The 22,345-nt window shown below is 48.0% G+C and overlaps 1 protein-coding gene across 2 annotated transcripts in view; it reads left to right on the top strand.

Moving 5' to 3' along the window:
• Positions 1 to 18,700, top strand: part of Cog8 (conserved oligomeric Golgi complex subunit 8) — a 393,508-nt gene extending 374,808 nt beyond the window's left edge. For both annotated transcript variants that reach the window (XM_068360813.1, XM_068360812.1), the window contains one exon: positions 17,868 to 18,700. In XM_068360813.1, the coding sequence (XP_068216914.1) occupies positions 17,868 to 18,392 (525 nt within the window). In that variant the 3' untranslated portion in view covers positions 18,393 to 18,700. The remainder of the gene's footprint in view (positions 1 to 17,867) is intronic.
• Positions 18,701 to 22,345: the final 3,645 nt, after the last annotated feature.

Below are 22,345 nucleotides of genomic sequence, written 5' to 3'. Positions count from 1 at the left end.
CGTCCAATTTGAATTTAATGCTAAAAGATGTAACTGTCAGGATCTCTTCACTCTCCCAAGAGGGGACAGTGTGGTTATAACCCACAAGGGCTCAACTTCATACAAGAACATTGCTGAAGAGGTAAGGTGATGCTGGTAAGACTACTGTTTAGCGATAAAAAAGCATCAAGGTCTGAGTATGGTGGGGATGAGATTAAAGGTGAAACAAAATGGAGTAAAAATTCAATGAACGCTGCATGGGTGATAAAACCCATGGGCACTGCGCAGGTGACATATGGGTCCTGTACAACTTCTGTATCTTTCTGCACAATGAGTGCTAGTTTCATTAGTATTTTTTCACAAAATAAAAATAAGGATGAAAATTTTTGCTTACAGGCCGATACAATGTACGTACAATATACTTAAATGAAATTTCATGGATGTACAGTACAGTGTTTCAAAATAAACAGATTCCAGTTACTCTTACACAAGATATTACTATACAACTAACTCGACTGAAACAACCACAGAATGTTAACCCTCTTCTCCTAGCTATCATTAGTAGTCGTAAATAAAAGTTTAAGAAAGCCGATGAATTGTTAAGGATAATAGTATGGTTATGCCAGTATTGAAAAAGTTGCCATTCCACCCCCGAGTTGCAGGATAGAAAAAACTGGTTTACCCTTGGTAAGTACATAAAGCTCTGCCTCGGGGAGGAAGAAGCTGCCTCCACCCGCTCCAAGTTGATACATTTACAAAGTGTACATGTTACAGTCATTTTGGAAAATTGCTCATTTTACAAATTACCAGGCCATTATACAAAAAGACCAAATTTGTAGTCACTTTACACTTTGACACTTCCAGACTCCAGCTTGTAGCCCCTGCGTCACAGAGTAGTTCCTCTTGAAGGTCGGTGACGTTGCGATGCCTGTGACATCGTGAGCTTTAAGGCGACGTGACGGAGGAGGGTCTGAATTCCGGGCGTGATGGATGATCCTTTAATCCAGGCTGAAAAGGTATTCTTGGTGACCCTCCTTCGTCCTTCCTGTGCTCCCAAACAGGGCTGCACAAGAGGACGAACTGCAGCTGTTCTTTAAGATAACGCCTCCGAATCCTTACTGGCATAGTAGGAGAAGGTCTGGGTCATCTGTTACAGAACGGAGACTCAAAATCCTGAAGGAGTCGAACTGAAGGTCCGGGGCTCCAAGGTTTTGAGTCTAGTAACAACCTCGGGGACGAACCTGAACGTTGCCTCCCCCCATCCTCTTGAGTGGGCGACGTCGTACGAGAGACCATGAAGTTCGCTGACACGCTTGGCCGAGGCTAGAGCGAGCAGAAGCACCGTCTTCCAAGACAGGTGATGATCAGAAGCTTGGCGTAATGGTTCGCAAGGAGATCTCTTGAGGGTCCTTAAGAACCCAAACCTTGTTCCAAGGAGGAGGTCTCACTTCCGACGGGGGTAGGTAAGTTCGTAGCTTCGTATGAGCGAAGAAAGATCCAGCGAGGAGGAAATGTCTACACCTTTCAGCCTGAAGGCTGAGCAATAGGCTTTCATCGCCGAGAGCGAAAGGCGCATTTCCTCCCGCAGATATACAAAAAGTCCGCTATTGCTGGAATAGTAGCATCAAGGTGAGAAATACCTTTCCCACGACACCAACCACAGAAGACTCTCCACTTCGCCTGGTAGACCCCTGCGGATGATTTTCGCAGGTGTCAAGACATCCGCTCCGCAACTTGTTGCGGAATACCTCTCTTTGTGAGGAGATGCTGGATAGTCTCCAGGCGTGAAGCCGAGGCGATGCTACGGCTTTGTGGAAGAAGTTGCAGTGTGGTTGCTTGTGTCGTGGGAGAGGTTCTCTCTGGAGTTCCATCAGGGGATGCAGAAGGTCCGGGAACCACTCTGCATGATGCCTCAGTAGAGCTTTCAGAGTCATCGACAGGTTGACCGATAGTCTGGTCTTGTTGAGCACTCTTCTCATCCGACAGAACGGTGGGAAGATGTAGACGTCGATGTTGCCCCACCGTTGAGGAAGACATCTTGCCAGAGAGCCTTGCGGTCCGGGACTGGGGAGTAGTACAGCGGCAGCTTGAAATTCAAGGTTGTTGCGAACAGGTCCACAAGGTCAGGACTTTGTTGGCTACTAAAGAGGGGCCAAAGTCCACCTGGAACTCTCTATCTGTGAGGCTCTGCTCAGCCTGTCGGAGAGCACATTCCTTTGCCTGGAATGAAGTGAGCCGATAGTGGTATTGAGTGGACTCCGGTTCATCTCAGTATCTCTACTGCAAGATGGGAATGATATGAAAAGGTACCTCCCTGCCTGCTGAAATAAGCCACCACCGTGGTATAGTCGCTCACGGAGTGACTCGCCAGGGTCTGTTGGAAGTGAGGGAGGGCCAGACTATGGCCTTCATTCCTAGCAGATTGATGTGGAGGTACCCTTCTGGTTCTGACCACAGGCCTAATTCAGAACGTAACCCCCCCCCCCCTTCTTTTGACGAGTCCGAGAACAGCATCAAATGCGGGGGAAGGACGAGAAGATCCACTCCCTTGCAAAAGGTTTCCATAGGTCAACCACCACTGCAGGTCTATTCGTTCCATAGGTCCCATAGGGACCAGAAAGTCCGGGGAATCGTTGTCTGATTCCACCGGGATCTTGGCCGCCAGTGCCGGGATCTTATCCTGAGGCGGCCGTTTGGAACTAGATGGGTCAAGGAGGAAAGGTGACCTAGAAAGCGTAACCAAGATTGAGCTGGAAGCTCTACTGAGGAAAGGTTCTGCGACTCTCCTCAGCCTTGCTATCCTGTCATCTGATGGGAAGGCTTGAGGATTGGAGTCAATATCATGTCTTAGATATCCCAGTTGAGATAGAAGCAGAGAAGATTTCTCGATAATTACCATGATCCCTAGATCTTGGTAAAGTCGCAGAAGCTTGTCTTGGTGTCGAAGAAGGGTCGATTCCGAGACTACCGGGGATAGCCAGTCTTCCAGAAAGCGAAGGAGACGGATGCCGCACCTGTGTGGCCAAGAAGATATCAGGGTGAACCTTCTGGTGAACTTTGGCGGTGCTGTGGAGACATCGAAACACAGCCCCTTGAACTGGTATATCTTGTTGTCTAGGTTGAATCTCAAGTACTTCCTGGAAGACGGATGGATTGGGATCTGGAAGTACCCGTCCTTCCGATCCAGTGCACATGAAGACTTGTGGTCTTACTACAAGTCTGATGGACTCTGCTGTTTCATGCTGAACGAAGTTTGTTCGACAAACTTGTTCTGGGCTGAGAAGTCGATGACGGATCTCCAGCCTTCAGATGCTTTCTTTACAAGAAAGAGTCGACAGAAGAAGCTAGGGGGGAGCCGTCGACGACCTTCTGGAGGGCATCCTTTTAGAGCATGGCCTCGACTTCTGCTCGAAGGGCTAGCCCCTTTGCCGATCCCATGGCATAGGAGTTCAGCGACACTGGATTGCTGTCAGTGGAGGTAGAGATGTTAAGAACGGGACGCGATATCCTTGGCTGATCACGGAGATCGTACAGGAATCGGCCCCGGGTTGCTGCTACCTAATCGCGCAACTTAGGCATACCCCCACTGTGGAACATGCAGGGGGGTTGCCAATCCTAGCGTTTGCGGCCTCGGCCGTTCCCTCTAGGAATATTGCCTCCCCAGGAGGACCTCCCGTCCTCCTTGTCCCTGACAGAAGGGGGCTGCTGTTTAGACACCTTGTCTTAATTGCCGGAGCCGGTTCCGATGTCCTAGACTGACGAGGCCATTATTGTTGAGGAGCTGGAGGCTTGCAGGGTCTGGCTGTAAGCGCCTTTGGAGGAGTGAATCGTGGTTCGACTTTCTCCACCTCTCAGCTGTCCGTTCCCCCGTCCTAGGGCTCAAACAAGCTTTTCCCAAGGATGAAAGAGTGTCTGAGCTTGCCGACATCCACGGTTGGGACTTACGAGAGGAACCTCTCGGTCACTGCATCTCAATGTTTCAACATCGAGTTTGTCCCCAAGTTCGAAACTTGGCGCCGGAAAACGAAGGAGCTCATGCCCGAGAGGAGTTAAGTTTCCATGACCTTCCTGGAGCTTCCTTGAACAAATCCTCGGGTCACAATCGGAGAAGGAAATTCCCTGGTATCCTTTCCACGGCATGGTGGAGAGGGAGAGCTAAACCAGGCTCCCCCACTTGATGGGGCCTGCCTGAAAAGAAGGAGAAGAATGTTGTCCAGACCTTTTTGAAGATTCTTCCTGCTCTTGAATGTGCTATGCTCAGCATTCACGGGGTGAAGATCATGACGATGATGATCTGGAAGTGCTTGCTCCAGAAAAACTCGCCAGGTTGCCCGTGTCGTGAAACCCGACGGGAATCGCGGTCGAAATCGCCCTGAAGCTCGCGCGATGGTACAATCGTTGGTTCGCGCGTGGGAGCGCAGGCGCATGAGCGCTGGCAGTCGGGAGACCGATGGTGCGTAGGAGATCGCTGGCGCGCAGCTGTGCGCTAGAAGATATCAGCAAGGGTGCAGAACCAAAAGGTGAGGTTGCGGGCAAGGGCGAACGCTCGTGGGCGGCACAGGAGACTTCACGTGGGCGCGCGGGCACGCAGAGACTAGAGAAGATCGTCGGCGAGGAGGAGAAGGAATAATCTCCTTGCCTGCACCCAGATCTGGTAGATCGTGGGCGCGAGGGCGAACGTTGGCGCGCATTGCGCACGTCAGGAAGGGGCATGCAGATGTGCGCTGGTGAGCAGGCGATCGCAGGCGTTCAGGAGACCGTTGGCGCCCATGGCGCGTAGCAGGAAAGGGCGTGCAGGTGTGCGCCCAGATCCAGAGATCGTGGGCGCGAGGGCGAATGTTGGCGCGCATTTGCGCAGATCAGGAAAGGGCGTGCAGATGTGCGTTGGCGAGCAAGCGAGCGTGGGCGTACAGTGAAGGAACAATCTCCTTGCCTGCGCCCAGATCCGGAGATTGTGGGCGCAAGGGCGAACGTTGGCACGCGTTTGCGCACATCAGGAAGGGGCGCGCAGATGTGCGCTGGTGAGCAGGCGATCGCAGGTGTTCAGGAGACCGTTGGCGCCCATGGTGCGTAGCAGGAAAGGGCGTGCAGGTGTGCGCCCAGATCCAGAGATCGTGGGCGCGAGGGGGAATGTTGGCGCGCATTTGCGCACATCAGGAAGGGGAGCGCAGGCGATCGTGGGCGTTCAGGAGACCGTTGGAGCCCATGGCACGTATCAGGAAAGGGCGCGCAGATGTGTGCTGGCGCACAGAAGGTCGCAGGTGAGCTCTGGCGTGCAGTGATCGCTGGAGAATTGATTCAGCAGAAGATTGGTCCACAGCAGGCGAGCGCTACTGCGCGAACCCTGACACGCAGGAGACTTACCCACACCGTGGGTAAAGTCCCTTTGCCCCGAAGGGATCGGTGCCCGCCGGAGACGGGATGAGTAGGCGCCCACTACGCATCTGCATCCAGGAACGGAAGGTCTAGAAGGTCTGGCAGGAGTCGGAGATCGCGAACGATATTCCGAGGGATTGAGAGGCAGCTGCAACGGTCGGTACTCGTCGAGGAGGATCCTCTGCGAGGAACGTCGAATGAAGATGAAGACGACCCTGGACAGGAGCACCATCATCAGTCCTCCGAAGAGGAGTCTCTGTTAGTGAACTCCCCCGAGGTGAAGAATCACTTGCAGGAGAGACCGTTGGACTCAGATGCCCCCCGAAGGGAACTGAGCATTCAGCAACAACAGCAGGAGGAGTCCTCCGAAGAGGAGTCTCTGTGGTGAACTCCCCCCCGGGGGAGGAGTACTCGCAGGAGAGACCGGTGACTCAGCTGCCCCCCGAAGGGGACTGAGCCTTCAGCAACAACCGCAGAAGGAGTCCTCCGAAGAGGAGTCTCTTCAGGGCCGATGGGTCGGCAAGTGACCTAAAAGAGCAATCCTCCGAAGAGGAGCTCCTGCAGCTGCTCAGCCCCTTGAGCGTAGCTGCAGGTGCGACCACTCAGCACCAAGAGCATAGTCGCACGAATTCCATGGTCCGGACTTGCAACCGCTCAGCCCCTTGAGCAAGGTTACAGAAGCGGTCGCTCAGCACCAAGGGCATAACCGCCGGAGGACCAGGAACAAAATAATAATTAAGGTAAGAGAAGTTCCCCCCAGAAGGGAAAAAAAAAAAAAAAAAAAAAAACCTGGGAAGGGAACCTCCCTCGGAAGGGAAGTTACCCACCCAAGGAGGCGAACCTCCTGAGAGTTCTAGATGAACTGAAGAGCTGTCAGATGTCACGGGAGAACTTCCAGGAGAAGGCGGCCTCTGCCGGGACATGCCCCTGATGAATTCCTAGAAAGGAGGCAGCAACAGCAGACTCCCCAGGCCCAAACAAGACAGCTCTGCTACGTCGTCACATTAGGCAATGAAAAAACTAGATCGTTAACTGTGAAAATAAAAGAATAATCATTAGTTAACATTCATTCCCCCGGGGAAACTCCGAAGAGGAACCCCAAGGGAAAAGAACATAAGAATTACACAACAGGCATGCGCCCTCATACCCCACTGACACCCACGGGAAGGGGGAAAGGCGGAGAACTGTAACAAAAACAGAATTATAACAATTATAATTATGTAATTCAATTAAGAATGTTCACTAATAGTAAGAACGAAAAACCCCCGAAGGGCGAAGGGAAGCGTTCTACATAGAAGCTGAAAAGTTAACAAATACAATTAGATTTCATTAAAAAAATAATTGAGATAAAATGAACGGCGTAGCAACTCAACCCGTACTACCGTAGTACGTAGTAAGGGGTGAACGACCTCGAGAGGGAGAGAGAGAAGTCAAACTACACTCCCATGTTTCCTTCGCTGAAATCCAAGTTCCCCGTAGGGAAGGAGGAACAGCGGAGAGAACAAAAATAAAGTCCAGCGATGGTGACTCCCCACGGCGTCCGAGGATCGCAAGCCGAAGGAAGAACCGAAGGACCAAGGAAGAGATCGCGATCCATGAAATTACACCGTGGAGGCCTGACTGCCGGGCCGACTACACGGTGATGTCGTACGCTACACACACACAGCACGAACACTGAAAGGGAAACTTACTGAATTTCTATACTCAAATATATACATAAACATGAAAAATATGTTTACATATATATTAGTATAAGAAAAGTAAGTAATTAAGTAAAGACAAAACATTAAATGGCTGTCATGCAAGGACGGGAACAGAGACATCCTTTCGTCGTACGAGCCAAAAGCGAAGTGAATCAGTTCACCGGTGTGTGTGGGGGGGGGGGTTGTAGCTAGCTGCGTAGTTAACCCTCGTTAAAATCTAATGGCTCGTCATTTCAGCTACGCCGAAAGTAATACCCTATGTAAATAGCGTGGTTTGTATTTCGGTTACGGAACAAATGCATACAGCCGTAGGGCATGAGGATCTGGGACTGGTGAGCAGTAGAGCGGGAGACTGCAATTCCGGGACGTCGCGAACAGATCCATTATCCAGGAACCACGCAAAGTCAGGGCTTTTGTGAGGTAATAAGGATACCGAGTAGGTCTTCTGCCCATCTTAGCATTCCCGTGCCAGATGGCAAAGGTACTGCGAAGAAAGATACTGCCTTGTTTGTTCTACATAAGCCTCTACCATGGTGTTGTTGCTCTGCAATACCATCGAGTGACATGTCAGGAACTGCTGTAGGGCTAGCAGGCTGCCCTCATCAAAGGATATTTATGTGATTCTAACATTTGGATTCTGACCAGAGCCTGGAGACTGTGTAGTGTGTCACGTGAGGGTCCCCCCCCCTTTCTTTAGATGCCTCTGAAAGGGGAGCATCAAATCCTGGGAAGGTGCAAGGAGATAGACACATCGGCAGAGATTCTCGTTGTCACACACCATCTCAGGTCCATATTCTGCTTGGTTCCCATAGGGACTAGAGTATCTAGAGATTCCTCGTGCTGAACTATCTGGAATCTTGCTGCCACTGAAGAGATTGGAAGAGTCTGATGCGGACTAGACAAACCAGAGTCAAACGGTGATCTATGAGACTTAACCACTGCTAGCTGGGAGCAGTTCTTGAAGGGAAAGACTTGCCACCTTCTGCACCTCTGGATCCTGTTGTCTGACGAAAAACTTTACACAGGCGGGTGACAATAATCGTGCCTTGGCATACCCGTCTCTAAGATGGAAACAAGGACTACTTCTTGAGATTTCCTCAGTACTCAGATCGCGGCAAACTGGAGTTGTCATCTCGGTGATGAAGAAGGGAAGCCACAGAGTCTGTTAGGATCTGCTAGTCATCCCAGAGTCTAAGAGAATTAAGCCAATCCTGTAGGGTCAGGTTGATACTAGGGTGAAAAATCTTGCAAAAACCTGAGGTACTGTCAAAAAAGCAAAGCAGCCTTAACAGGTGGATGGGAAGTGAAGAAGAGCATGCTTCTTGTAGCTGAGCTACAGATTCTCTGCCCCAAGTAGGTAACCTCGGTCTTTGAAAGGGTGCACAAGCAACTTGTTCGCGCAAGTCCTTGCATGGGAAAAAACTCTTCGTTCACCTTGTATCACCTGTTCACGAGCTGGAGATTCTTGCAAGTCGATCCTTAATAATCCCACGCACGGGAGTTCAGCGAGGAGTCCCATGCGATCTATCAAAAGGGGGTTCACTACAGGGACTGAAGGGTCCTGATGGTTGGATGAGACATACTGGTTGAATAAGAGATAATTACTCAGAACTCGTAGGAAGGGATCATAGCAACTAAAGGCCGTCTCCGAACAGCAACACTCACACCTGCGAAAAACAAAAAGCAAAACAAAAGAAAACAAATCTAAAGGCTAGTTAAAAAGTTGAGCAGTGGAGAGACAAATGTCCACTCTCCACCCAGCCAAAAGTAAATATAGCGATAAAACACAGGCGTGTGTGAGCGGGTTAGCCAGCTAACCCCCTCCTCCGCTAACTAGCACTGGGGTAGTTACACCTCGCTAAAAGTCTATTGGCTACTTTCAGTTTTGCCTCAAGTATAATCCCTAATAAAGAGTGAAAGGGTTTGTAATTAGTGTTCGAACAAACACCAGGCCGGGTTGGACTTCTGCAGCTACTCTAGTGGCTGCTTCCTCTGATGCACTGAGTTGACGTTCGACTTGTCTGTCTTTTCCACGACCATGATTTTTTGCTGGAGGCGTTGTGGTGTATATTGAGGCCCTCAAGGCCTCGTGAAGTTTCTGGCCCTGCTCATCAGGACATCCCTCAGCATTGTCTGCTTCAATGGATCTGGGCCCATAGACCCTGTTGAATGTGCCGCAGAAATATTTCATGTAACAGGCTGATTTTCCCTCTTACGTTTGCTCGCATCTACTGTGGCAACATCAGGAGGCCCACTAGCTTGTCCCAAGCGTCCACGGGCGATTTGTCCCCCAGGGGTTGATTGACAAGGTTGAGGACTCACTGGGCCTTCACAGGATGGGGAAAGGAGTACAGTATGTTTCAATAAGGTTCCTCCTTAGGTCATCGTGGGGAACCTATCCCAAATGAATGTCCAGTTATGGAGGTGATTCGGTTGAATACTTCTTCTGGTTAGGCCGCCAGGACGACGTAGGCCTGGGCCCCTTCATCTGTTACCCTTGCCACCCTGAAGAGGACATACACCTGCAGGAACCACGATGTCATGCTCTGTTGTGAGAACGGCGGGAGTCTGACATTTAGGCCGACTGATACTCTCTTTGTTGCGAGCATATTGTCGTATGGTGGGGACCTGCGTGTTGGCGAGCATATTGTGGTATTGTGGAGGATCTGTGTGTTGTCAATCGTGCCAGACACCTCGGGTACAAGGGATGAACTGGGTACACAAGTCCATCATTGCGACTCTTATAAAAACGCAAGGCGAGCCATGTTTAGTCCATTAATGGTGTTGTGATTTCCAGAGTGGTCGAACTCGTGCCGTAAATGGCAGGGCCAAACCACTTGGGAAGACGCCAGAATACTAATTTAATTTACGCCATATTTAGTATGTTAGTGGCGTCGATAACGACCTGAGAAAGGAACTTACAGAATGCCTAAACTGAGATGTCGTATGGTTCTGTTAAAGGCTTTCTGAAGGTAATGGCATGGCCAAAACTGCAAATTTACTGTCCAATCTGGGAGGTCACCAGTTTTGAGAACAAGGAATGACAGATAATCGAGTACTGTACAGACTTGCTTATTGCTTGAGCGAGCGAACTATTTAAAGGCATACACACAGCAGTGTAGCACCTCAGGTCAAGGAATTGTAAATTGTAATTACAGAGTACTATGAAACTATGGACATACATGATAAATATGTTGGCGAGAAGACCGGAGAATCCTGTACAAGACAATACTGTTTATCGTTACATAAAACCTTTTAGTAAATGTGGGCATTAAATAACTTTATACAAACACATTATTGACAATGAAAATGTTATGAAAGATGATGTCTCTGCACTGCATTCACTGCTGTGCTAGAGGGTTTAAACTTGTCAAATAAAGAGTTGGTCCAATAGGAACTAAAAAAAAAAAAAAAATCTTGATTTTGAGGTTGATGGATGTATTCATCTAATTTAATTATTTTACCTCCATTAAAGAGATACTTTCTTTACTAATTGGGATGAAAATTTAAAGAAAAAAAAAACAGCTCTATTATTGCTAATTTTTTTATGTACTGTAATGTGTAAAGTTGAGTTAAGGCTTTATGTATTATGACATTACACTAGTTTTTTCCAGCTTCTTTAAGAGCTTGAGCACTCAAATGAGTACAGATATTCTCAATTAATTGGTTTCAGTCTACTGTATTGCCTCTTTATTTTCATACAGTAATTTCAAAATGATATTTTCATAATAAAATAAATTTTTGAATATACATACCCGCTGGTTATATAAAAGAACTGAAGTCCCCTGACGCCAGGGCAGAAAATTCAAATCTCGCGCTATCGAAGATACGCCATGTGTACCAACCGCACCCTAGCGGAAGAACAGGTGGAACCACACACCATCTCCAGTTCTTCCATGCCTCATAGCCATACCATAGGTAGTCTCTAGAGAGGAGGAGGGTGGGTGTTAAATTTATATAACCAGCGGGTAAGTATATTCAAAAATTTATTTTATTATGAAAATATCATTTTTAAATATAAAACTTACCCGCTGGTTATATAAAAGAGCTGATTGACACCCCTTGGTGGCGGGTCAGAGACAGCTACATATAGAAAATTCACTTAAGGGTTACATACAATAAACTTAAGCGGTTCTCACCTGATAAGGAAGCTGACAGCAATGATACTCTGCCTCATTTCGTCCACTATCCTTAACAGATCCAGTAATCCACTCGGGCTGAAAATCTCTAGGAGCTGTCAAACGGTACAACCACCTATAACATGACAGAACCTCAACCAATACCCTTGTTCCGGGTGCACTCAAGGAACAAATTGACCACCTAACCAAATCAAAGATTGCGGAAGACTGACGACCAATCTCCACAAACAACCATAACAAACGAGTTCCAAGAGATAGAAAAGGGGTATTAGGAAAAAGGGAACGTAGTGGTAGATCATTCACCTACTATCGCATTTGCCGCTATAAAAGGACCCAACGTAAAAAAGTCCTCATAGCGAGTCTGAACATTTCTCAAATAATGGGATGCAAAAACAGACTTACTTCTCCAAAATGTTGTATCCATCAGACTTTGCAGAGAACGGTTCTGTTTAAAGGCCACTGAAGTCGCTACCGCTCTGACTTCATGTGTCTTGACTTTGAGGAGCCTCTGATCCGACTCATCACACTGAGCATGAGCTTCTCGAATCAACAATCTAACGAAAAAAGACAAGGCATTCTTAGACATGGGCATCGAGGGTTTCCGGACTGCACACCACAGAGCGTCTGAGTTACATCTCAGATTCTTAGTCCTGTCCACATAAAGCCGTAGCGCTCTAACTGGACAGAGAACCCTTTCCAATTCACCGCCAGCCAAATCAGAAAGGTTAGAAATCTCGAAGGATTTGGGCCATGGCCGAGAAGGGTTTTCATTCTTGGCCAGAAACCCCAGTTGCAAAGAACAAATGGCTTTCCCATTCCGAAAACCAATGTTCCTGCTTAAAGCGTGTACTTCACTAACTCTTTTCGCAGTGGCAAGGGTAACCAGAAAAAGGGTTTTCAAGGTTAAGTCCTTAAATGAAGCCAAGTGTAAAGGCTCAAATCTGTCACTCATGAGAAATTTAAGGACAACATCCAAATTCCAGGCAAGGGGAGCTGTTTGAATCTTCTTGGTCGTATCAAAAGACCTAAGTAAATCTCGTAGATCTTTATTATTAGAAAGGTCTAGGTTCCTGTGTCGAAAAACCGTCGCCAACATACTCCTGTAACCTATAATAGTAGATGACGAGAAGTTAGGCTTAACTTTAAGGTCCAAGAAAAAATCTGCTATTTGGGAAAGCGAGGTACTGGAAGAGGAAATCGCGTTAGTCCTACACCACTCCCTGAACAACTCCCACTTGGACTGATACACCTTGATGGTTGAAGACCTCCTTGCCCTCGCAATTGCCTTGGCTGCCTTCTTCGAAAACCCTCTAGCTCTAGCAAGTTTTTTGATAGTCTGAAGGCAGTCAGACGTAGAGCTCGAAGGTTTTTGATGATTTCGGGCCAAGTGAGGTTGTCTGAGAAGATCGGGTCTCATGGGAAGGCTTCTCGGGAAATCCACCATCCATTCCAGTACCTCTGGAAACCAGCTCCTTGACGGCCAGAACGGAGCTATCAGTGTCATTCTGGTCTCCTCGTGCGAAATGAACTTCTGAATCACTTTGTAAAGGATCTTGAACGGAGGGAAAGCATAAACCTCCATGTGTGACCAGTTCATCAGAAAGGCGTCTATGTGCAAAGCTTCGGGATCTGGAACCGGAGAGCAGTAACACTCCAGCCGTTTGGTCTTTGCGGTGGCAAAGAGATCCACGAGAGGTCGACCCCATAACCGCCACAGACTCTTGCAGATGTCCGGGTGCAGAATCCATTCTGTGGAGAGAACCTGACCTTTCCTGCTGAGTCTGTCTGCGCTCACATTGTTGACCCCCTGGATGAACCGCGTCAAAAGAGTCACCTTCCTCTCCTCCGCCCAAACGAGAAGTAGTCTTGCAATCTCGTACAGAGACCAAGAGTGGGTCCCGCCTTGCTTCACAATATAGGCCAGAGCTGTCGTGCTGTCCGCATTGACTTGGACCACTTTGCCCCTGATCTGCTTTTCGAAGCCGATAAGAGCCAGATGAATAGCTAAAAGCTCCTTTTGATTGATGTGGAGAGAGGTTTGCTCCACCATCCAAGTCCCCGAAAGCTCCTGCTTCTCTAGAGTGGCTCCCCACCCCGAATTGGAGGCGTCGGAACACAACACGAGGTCTGGGCTCCTCTGAAGTAAAGACAAGCCTTCTTTCAGTCTGGGCTCGTTGTCCCACCATTGAAGATGAGACTTGATGGAAGCCGAGATGGGAATGCAATCCCTGTCGAGGCTGTCCCCTTTCTTCCAATGGCGATTGAGATGAAACTGAAGAGGACGCAAGTGCAACCTCCCCAGAGTCACGAACTTCTCTAACGACGAGAGAATCCCCAGAAGGCTCATCCAATCTCTGACGGAGCAAAGATCTCTCTTCAGGAACGTTTGGACTTTTAGGAGGGCTGCCTGGATTCTCACCGACGACGGAAAAGCCCGAAAACTCCGACTGTGAATCTCCATCCCCAAATAAAGAATCTCCTGGGATGGAGTCAGTTGTGATTTCTCCGAGCTCACCAGGAGGCCCAGTTCTCTGGAGAGATCCAAAGTCATCTTGAGGTCCTTCAAACAACAATCGGCTGAGGAGGCTCTTATCAGCCAATCGTCCAGATACAGAGAGGCCCTGATTCCCCTCGAATGCAGCATGCTTGCCACGTTCAGCATGATCTTGGTAAACAATAGAGGAGCCGTGCAGAGTCCGAAACAAAGAGCCCTGAACTGGAAGACCTTGTTTCCGTCCATGAACCTCAGATAACGTCTGCAGCTGGGATGAATCGGAAGGTGGAAATAGGCATCCTGAAGATCTAAAGAGACCATCCAATCGTCCTTCCTCATAGCTGCCAGAACTGTTTTCTGAGTCTCCATAGTGAACGTCGAATTTTGGACGTAACCATTTAGCACACTTACGTCCAGAACCGGTCTCCACCCCCCGGAACTCTTGGGTACTAGAAAAAGGCGGTTGTAAAACCCCGGAGACGTAACATCCTGCACTTCCTCTATTGCTTGCTTCTCTAATAAAAGAGACGTCTGAAGAAGCATGGCTTGCTTCTTGGGTCCCTCTCTGTATTTGGGCGAAAGATCCACTGGATCTGTGACTAAAGGAGGATTGGCCAGGAAGGGGATCTTGTAGCCCTCCTTTAACACTTGGACGGACCAGGGGTCCGCTCCATTCCTCTCCCAAGCCTCCCAGAAGTGAGTCAACCTGGCACCCACTGCTGTCTGAAGGAAAGGGCAGTCAGACTTTACCTCGGCCGGACTTGCCCCCTCTACCTCTAGGCTTCCTTCCTTCTGGTTTAAAAGAGCCTCTTCCAGAGGACTTCCCACGAAAGGACTGAGGTCGAAACCCAGAAGAGGATTCCTTAGGTTTACGAGAGGAGAATGACGGTGGCAAAACTTTCCTAGTCGAATGAGTAACCAAGTCATGTGTGGCCTTCTGCGTGAGGGCAGTAGCCACCTCGCCTACCAATTCCTGCGGAAATAAGGTATTAGACAAAGGTGCGAAAAGAAGGCCCGTTTTCTGGTAGGGAGACACTCCTGCAGAGAGAAAAGAGCACATCGTGGCCCTTTTCTTGAGAATTCCAGCTGTAAACAAGGCAGCAAGCTCGTTGGAGCCATCCCTCACACCTTTGTCCAAGCAGGACATCAAATGAACCAAACCACTAGTGTCCGTTTCCGTCATATCGGAGACCCTCTTACTCAAAGCCCCCAGAGCCCAGTCCAAGAAATTAAAAACTTCGAAGGCCCTGAACAGACCTTTAAGCAAATGGTCAAACTCTGGAATGGACCACCAAATCTTCGTTTTCCTTAAGGCAAGACGACGAGAAGCATCTACCAAACTTGAAAAATCCCCTTGGGCAGACGAAGGAAAACTCAAGCCCAACACTTCACCAGTCTCGTACCACACACTAGATTTAGAGGCTAACCTAGCGGGAGGAAAGGCAAAGGCCGTCTTGCCAAAAGATTTCTTGGAGTCCAACCAAGAACCCATTAATTTCAAGGCCCGTTTAGAGGATCGAGAAAGAACCATCTTGGTATAAACTGGAACCTTGGTAGCTTTACCTAAGATGAATTCAGAAGGCGGAGAACGAGGGGCCACAGGGGTAAACTGATCCGGGAAAATTCCAGTCAGAATAAGCATAAACTTGCGAAGATCCACAGCATGCTGATAATGCTTCTCCTCATTCTCAGAGACTTCCTCAATAGGATCATCCTCATCCGACTTCTCCTCAGGCTCGTCTTCTGGCAGTGCAGCAACAGCTGCAGCCTGAACCGAAGGAACAAAGTCTGGATGGGACTGCCTGTCAAGGCCAACATCTGCGTCTACCTGATGGGGAGAAGTAGAAGTAGATTGATGCGAAACACGGACGGGTAGACGATCTTCTTCAACCAACAACTGCCTAGACCGCTTCGAATCCGACTGCTGTTGAACAGAAGAACGCTTGAAATCAGAAGGTAACTGTCGAAGATCGCCGAGAGGCCGCGTAAAGTCCAAAGACTGTTGACGCGAACGATCAAAGAAGTCAGGATGTCGACGCTGCGAATCGATGTTTTGACGCGAAGCGTCCAAAAGTTGTTGACGCGGACGATCCACTACTTCAAATCGTTGACGCGTCTCGTCCACTTGTCGACGCCGATGTTCTTCCCTGCGACCAGAAAGCGAAAACTGGTCAACCAAAACTCTCTGACGCGACTCATCAAAATCAACCTGGCGTTGAACACTATGAATGGGAGACCGCCTAAGCGATAACTCGTCAAGACCAGAGACCATCGAACGCCTGTGCAATAACTGGTCTGACATCGAACGCCCCGACATAACGCCAACACCTGGTTGATAAGAATCCATCAACGACGAGAGTTGTTCCTTCATAGACACAAGCGCAGACCATTTCGGATCAACAGAACTCCTTAAAGGAATATTCGCACCAACGTCACCACGCATTTCGGGGGAAGAAAGCCAATCCGAAGGAAGGGGGGGTGCATGAATAGTAACAAGGTCCGAATCGGAAGGAATCATATCCACACGAACACGGTGATCTGTACGTTTAGCCGTAGTGCAAGCGATGGGAGAACGGAAACGTTCCGGAGAACCCCACGAACTACATCCTGGCCGCACAGGCGATTCCCGACGCTGTGAAACATCATGCGTCCGTTTAAGCGGTCTTAACGCGCGACGCCAGATCTCACTCCCCGACCCTTCATCGGAAGACTGGGATAACGCATGAACCTCGCCTTTCCTACGATGAGGGTGAACGACCTGAGCTACGGCAACAGGAACGTTCGAGGGAACGTCTGCACGATTGATGACGCTTCTCGTTCCCTTAAGCCGTTCGACATTACTTCTCCCATGGGTTCGAGAGCTCGAAAGAGGTCTTAGGCTAGGTGAACGACAAGATCGTGCAGACGCACCCTCCGCAACACTAAACACATCAGCAACACTTGTCACAACACAGAGAGAGTCACGACTTTTCGGTACACCAACATCAGACACTGAAACACTTTCCACAGTTCCGACAGGATCACGGTTTTTCAATACCTTTAACTCTGAAAAAATTGTATTTCTATCGGCTGCTAAGGACTCAACTTTCTCACCATGAGTCAAAATAGCAGTAAACATGTCTTTCATAGTAGGTTCCTGATCTACCACCACAGGGGAAGGAATAGGATTAGGAACAGGTACATTAGGTAAGGCTCTATTCACAGATCGGGAAGAACTACGCCTAACTCTATCTCTCTCTAGTCTCCTAACATAACGATCGAAAGTAACAAAATCATCATCAGTTAAGGAAAGACACTCATTACACCTATCATCTAATGAACAAAATTTACCCCTACATTTCACACAAATAGTATGAGGATCAATAGATCCTTTAGGAAGTCGAGTACGACAACCTTCACTAACACACCTACGCTGAGCAGGGGAGGAGTCGGCCATTTTGAATGGTAACGTGAGAGACCGACAAGCAAAAAGTAAGGGAAATATCAATAAAGAAAATCTCAAACAAAAAGATTTCAAGACAAGAAACAAGGGAAAATAATCAACGATAGCTTAAACTCAAAATAGAACGTTGTACATCACCAAACAACTTCCCAAGAGAGTAAAACACGAGAGCGAACTTCGATATGTCAGCCAGCTATGGCGGCAGAGAGAAGAACTGAAGATGGTGTGTGGTTCCACCGGTTCTACCGCTAGGGTGCGGTTGGTACACCTGGCGTATCTTCGATAGCGCGAGATTTGAATTTTCTGCCCTGGCGTCAGGGGACTTCAGCTCTTTTATATAACCAGCGGGTAAGTTTTATATTTAAAAACCTTGATTGAAGGATTGATGTAAGAGGGCATTGCAACAAAATCTTGAGATTGTTTAGTCTGGATGTTATTGCATTTGTTGACTTGCATTGCTGTACAAAATAGTCATCATTACTGCAGAAGCTGTTAATTTGTTGGTAAGAAAGGATTTAATGACATTTCAATTATTAATGTAACATTAGTTATTAGGCAAAAGATTTAATAGCGATTCTTCACTTCAGTGACAAATTTAGCAATTGCTTCATATTTTCCTTTTGTACATTTTAGAAACATTGGGTAGTTACATATTGAGATTCTGCTTTATGATTCTTCATTGAAGTGACAAATGTAGAAATGTTAGTCATTTATATTCACTTTTATCTTTTCAGAATTTTGGGCAATTGGATATTGAGAAACTCCTCTCGCCAATTGCATCTTTGCTTCCAAAAAATGATACCCTACCTAGCAATGCTGATCTTCATGAGCAAGATGTAGTTGTCAGTAACACAAACATTACAGAGCAAAGTGAACTGCCCATAACAGAAAAAGAAGCCACTCACAATATTGATGTTTCTACAATGCCAGAGGAGCCAGTTCAAAGTGTTTCATCCCAAGTTATTCTCCCAGAAAAAGATGTAATGTCAGATGAGGAGAATTTGCCTACAGATGTAGCAGAAGAAATAGATACTAAGATTACATCATTGCAGCAGGAGCAGTTAGTTATTAGTGAACAGTCTGATGGTTTGAAAAACGATGCAGATAATGATAATGCCCTAGTGGAAGACTCTCCGAATATGATTATACAGGACATGGAACATTTTCAAATAGAAAAAAATGATCTATCATCTACACCACAGTCCCACCTAACGTCAGTTTCAAATCAGGCTGAAAATTTATTACAAGAGGAAAAGTGATATATTTCTGATATTTCATAAAAATTTACTGATAAAAGTAGTGACATTGACTTTCTCATCTATTTATCATTCTAATTGGCAATTTCTTGAAATATAAAATTTAGAGAATGTTTGCCAAAGTACAAAATCATTGTCTTGAACGAATGCCATGAATTAACTTAACTGTTTTACTATGAAGCTTTTAGGATACCTAGATATTAAATTGTATTCGACGTCAGTACGTAAATAGAGTGGGAAATTATAGTGCCTTTGAAAAATAAAATTTTATGGATTTTCTTCTTAAGAATGAACCATCCAGTATGTGTTAATTTGTTTTTATTAACCTCTAGTCCAGAAAAGAAAAGGTACTTATCCAGTACAGTATACACATTCAGTTTAGTACAAATATAGTAATAAAAGAAATTAAATTTTACTTTTAGATTCAAAGTTTCAAATTAGGTTTGTTCCTACACTAAATACAAACCCTCATTCTTTACTATAGGAGATATTCTAGCGTGAGCTGGAAAATACAGCAGAGATATTCTAGCGTGAGCTGGAAAATACAGCAGAAAACCTCAACAAGGTCGTTAACGACCGGGCCGGTAATCATTCCCCTCTTGTGGGTGGGGGACTGCCAGCCGGTAGCTACAGAGTACCTTCAATCGAATTCTAGCCATCGCAGTGGTAACACCACTGCTCCTGCTTTTGTTTGACTGGCAGACTAGCCTTTCTTTAAGTGTGTTTTTTTCATTAACTTTTTCTTTTACTCTTTAAATAGATGTGATGTCCTCTAATATGAGTGTGTGTCCCGGGATTCCCCCGAAATCTTGTGGCACATTTATGTCACCATCGGAGGTGGATCCTCATTCCCTATGCCCTTCATGCAGAGGTCATAGGTGTGCTGAAGGCTCCCCCTGCCAAGTATGTAAGGAATGGTCGCCTACGCAGTGGGATAAGTTCATGAAGAGGAAGAAGAAGAAATCCAAGAAGGATTCGTTACCTCCAGGTTCGCCGTCGAAAGGTAAGGAGTCTCGGGCCTCTTCTTCGACCTCTCGATCTCTTCCTTCAGACTCTTCCTTGCCTCCTTCCTCCGGGGGGGAAGTCAAGGAAGAGCGGCACCACTGACTTAACACCTATTCCCTCGGGGCAGGCGAATCAAGTTGCCCCTCCCAGTGGGATAGTTTCTTCCGTCATCGGAAATAATATTACCGCTTCTATTCCAGATAACGTGCGAGCGGTATGGCCTGCCCTTGGACTTCCTGGTTCTCCTTCGGTGGAGGTGTGGAACCAGTTCCTCGCAGGCACAATTTTACCTCAGGTCCCTTCTGTTTTGGAACCCTCAGGAGTTCCGGACCTCGCCGACATCCCATCAGATCAATCGGCGGCCGCTGAAGTGTCAGCAGAGGTAATAACGTCAGCCCCTGCGGAGCCTACTTCGTTCCTCGCTTGTATTACTATGAAACAACGTCACAAGCGTGATCATCGCGATACCTCCTCCTTCTCTTCCTCGTCCTCCTTAGAGGATAGGAGGGAGAGAGAGAAGAGGAAAAGGAGAGCTTGCTCGAGGAAAAGGAGAGCTTGCTCTCCTTCGCCAAGATGTTCTCGTCGGAGAGAATGGCGACATAGGAAGAGATGTCAACGTTCTCGTTCTTCCTCGCCTTCTACCTCTTCACGAAATGTCTCGCCGAGAAGCGATAAGCACTCTCGTCACAAACATAAGAGGAATACTTCCTCGCGTTATCGCTCTACTTCGCGATCGTCTTCCTCTCACGGGGATCAATCATCTAGGCGCTATAAGAAGAAGAGCTCTAAGAGACGTTCGCGCTCTTCGTCACGAGAGTTCTCTCAAGCTCCCGTTGGGGCGAGGTTAAATATGATCGCGCCCAGAGCGCAACCAAGGAAAGAGAACACTCTGAGCGCGATTCCTCTCCTTCACATTTTATCGCGAAGAGCTCGGTTCGCGCTGGGGAAGCGAGAGAGAACACTTCTTCTCGCCGTCGCTTAGTATCATCAGAGAGAGAGCGCTCCCGTACGTCAAACATCCGAGCGCGCAAGTCTCCGGACATATCCGCGCGAGGTCATTCCCCGCGCCCTCGCGATTCAGACAGAACAGCTCCCATTCCCGTACTTTCTAATGAGGTACGAAATATGGGCTTCGCGAGAACTTCGGAAGAAGACGCAGGGGTTCAGCCCTTCTCCTCTTCGGCTGAGAACAGAGAAGAAAGGCCAGGCCGCCGATCAACACATTCTCTTATTGAGACAGTACCGTTAATTCGGTCGCCTTCGCCTAAACCTTCTACTTCCAGGCAAGATCTTGCGCGCGCGGTGCCATCAACCAGCGCTCAGCCTTCCTCTGGATTGTCGGCAATGGAGTATGTTACATCGCCGTTACCTTCGAGCATTCGGCCTTCGACCGCCCTCCCTCACGAGGAATTAGCGCGACCTGAAAATTCCTCGGAGGAACAACCATCAAAAGATTTAGAGTCCGCCTATCTGAGGGTTCTAAGAACGATGTGTAATATCTCAGGTCTCGGAGATTTACACCTGTCACTTCGCCATACCGACGCTCCAGCTTTAGACAGGCTATGTCGTCCTCCACCAAACCCTAAGACCAGAATCGAACTTCCCTGGTCTATTCACACTGCAGGCCGTCTGAGGAAGGTCTCGCAGGTGGTCTCGGGGGAAACTAGTTCCTTGAAGTCTCAAGGATCCCATAAACTACTGCAGTTTCCTTTTTCGAGGCAAAGGAGCTTTTACAAGGTCAGAGACGCCAACCCTTCGCCTCTGTCACTAGATCCCCTCACAGCAAGGCTTACACCTGGCTGCTCTGCAGAGAGACTCTCTTCCCATCCAGTCTCCTTCACCGCCGCGGAAGCCTTGACAATGGAAGCAGCGTCAATGTCTCTTCTAGAGGCACTATCCTGGTTTAGCCCTATGTCTGGCACAGTGGGCTACCTTGCAAGTCACGAGGACCTTTCAAACCAAAATTCATGCAGTCCCTGCAGGAAGTCCTGGCTGCTGGGGCCAAGACAATGGACTTTCTAACTGCTACGGCTGCAATGATGTGAGGCAACTGGATTCTCAAAAGGAGGGAATCAGTAGTCTCCAGACTGCATAGGAACATCGTTAAATCTGAGAAATCTGATTTGAGGAACTCTGATCTTCTACAACCTCTCCTCTTCTCTAGACAAGCAGTCTCCTCTACCTTAGAGACTTGGAGGAAGGAGACGCAGGACACCGCAATGCAAAAGGCTGCTTCCTTTCGTCCAATGCAACAGCAGCCAACTCCACAACCCAAGGCAACAATCGCAACTCCACTGCCAGCCAAGAACCTCAGCCGCCCCTCTTTTACACCCAAACCTATGGGCAGAGGAAAGTCGGCTCCTCCTAAGGCTAAAAGCAGAAGGAGGAACCCTAGACAGAAATAGGGTCACGACTCCCCCCTCACAGTGTGTAGGGGGGTGCCTGCAGGGGAGTTGGAGGAGGTGGAAAGCTATGAGGGCCATGCAATGGACCATAAGGGTGCTTCGTTGGGGATACCGCATTCCCTTCATACTCTCTCCTCCTCTAATTCCTCCCCCGATCTCGTCCTCCCAGGTCCCTCGGGATCCCGGGAAACAGCAAGCCCTAGCTCGGGAGATACAGAGCACGCTTCTAAAAGATGCCATTCAAGAGGTCTCCGACGCTTCCCCGGGGGTTTTCAGTCGCCTCTTTCTGGTAGAGAAAGCCTAGGGAGGTTGGAGACCAGTGATAGATCTTTCGACTCTGAACCAGTACGTGAGGCAGACTCCATTCAAAATGGAGACAGCGGCCTCCGTGACCCAAGCGGTACGTCCAGGAGACTTCATGGCATCTGTAGACTTAAGAGATGCATATTTCCAAGTGCCAATCCATCGCACATCTCTGAAATTCCTATGCTTCCTGGCTCAGGGTCAAATCTTCGAGTTCAAAGTCCTGTGCTTCGGCCTCTCGAC

This window comes from Palaemon carinicauda, chromosome 37, assembly GCF_036898095.1.
Source record: "Palaemon carinicauda isolate YSFRI2023 chromosome 37, ASM3689809v2, whole genome shotgun sequence".
Lineage (NCBI taxonomy): Eukaryota > Metazoa > Arthropoda > Malacostraca > Decapoda > Palaemonidae > Palaemon > Palaemon carinicauda.
The sequence above is the reverse complement of the archived record's forward strand: the minus strand, read 5'-3'. Positions and strand labels throughout refer to the sequence as shown.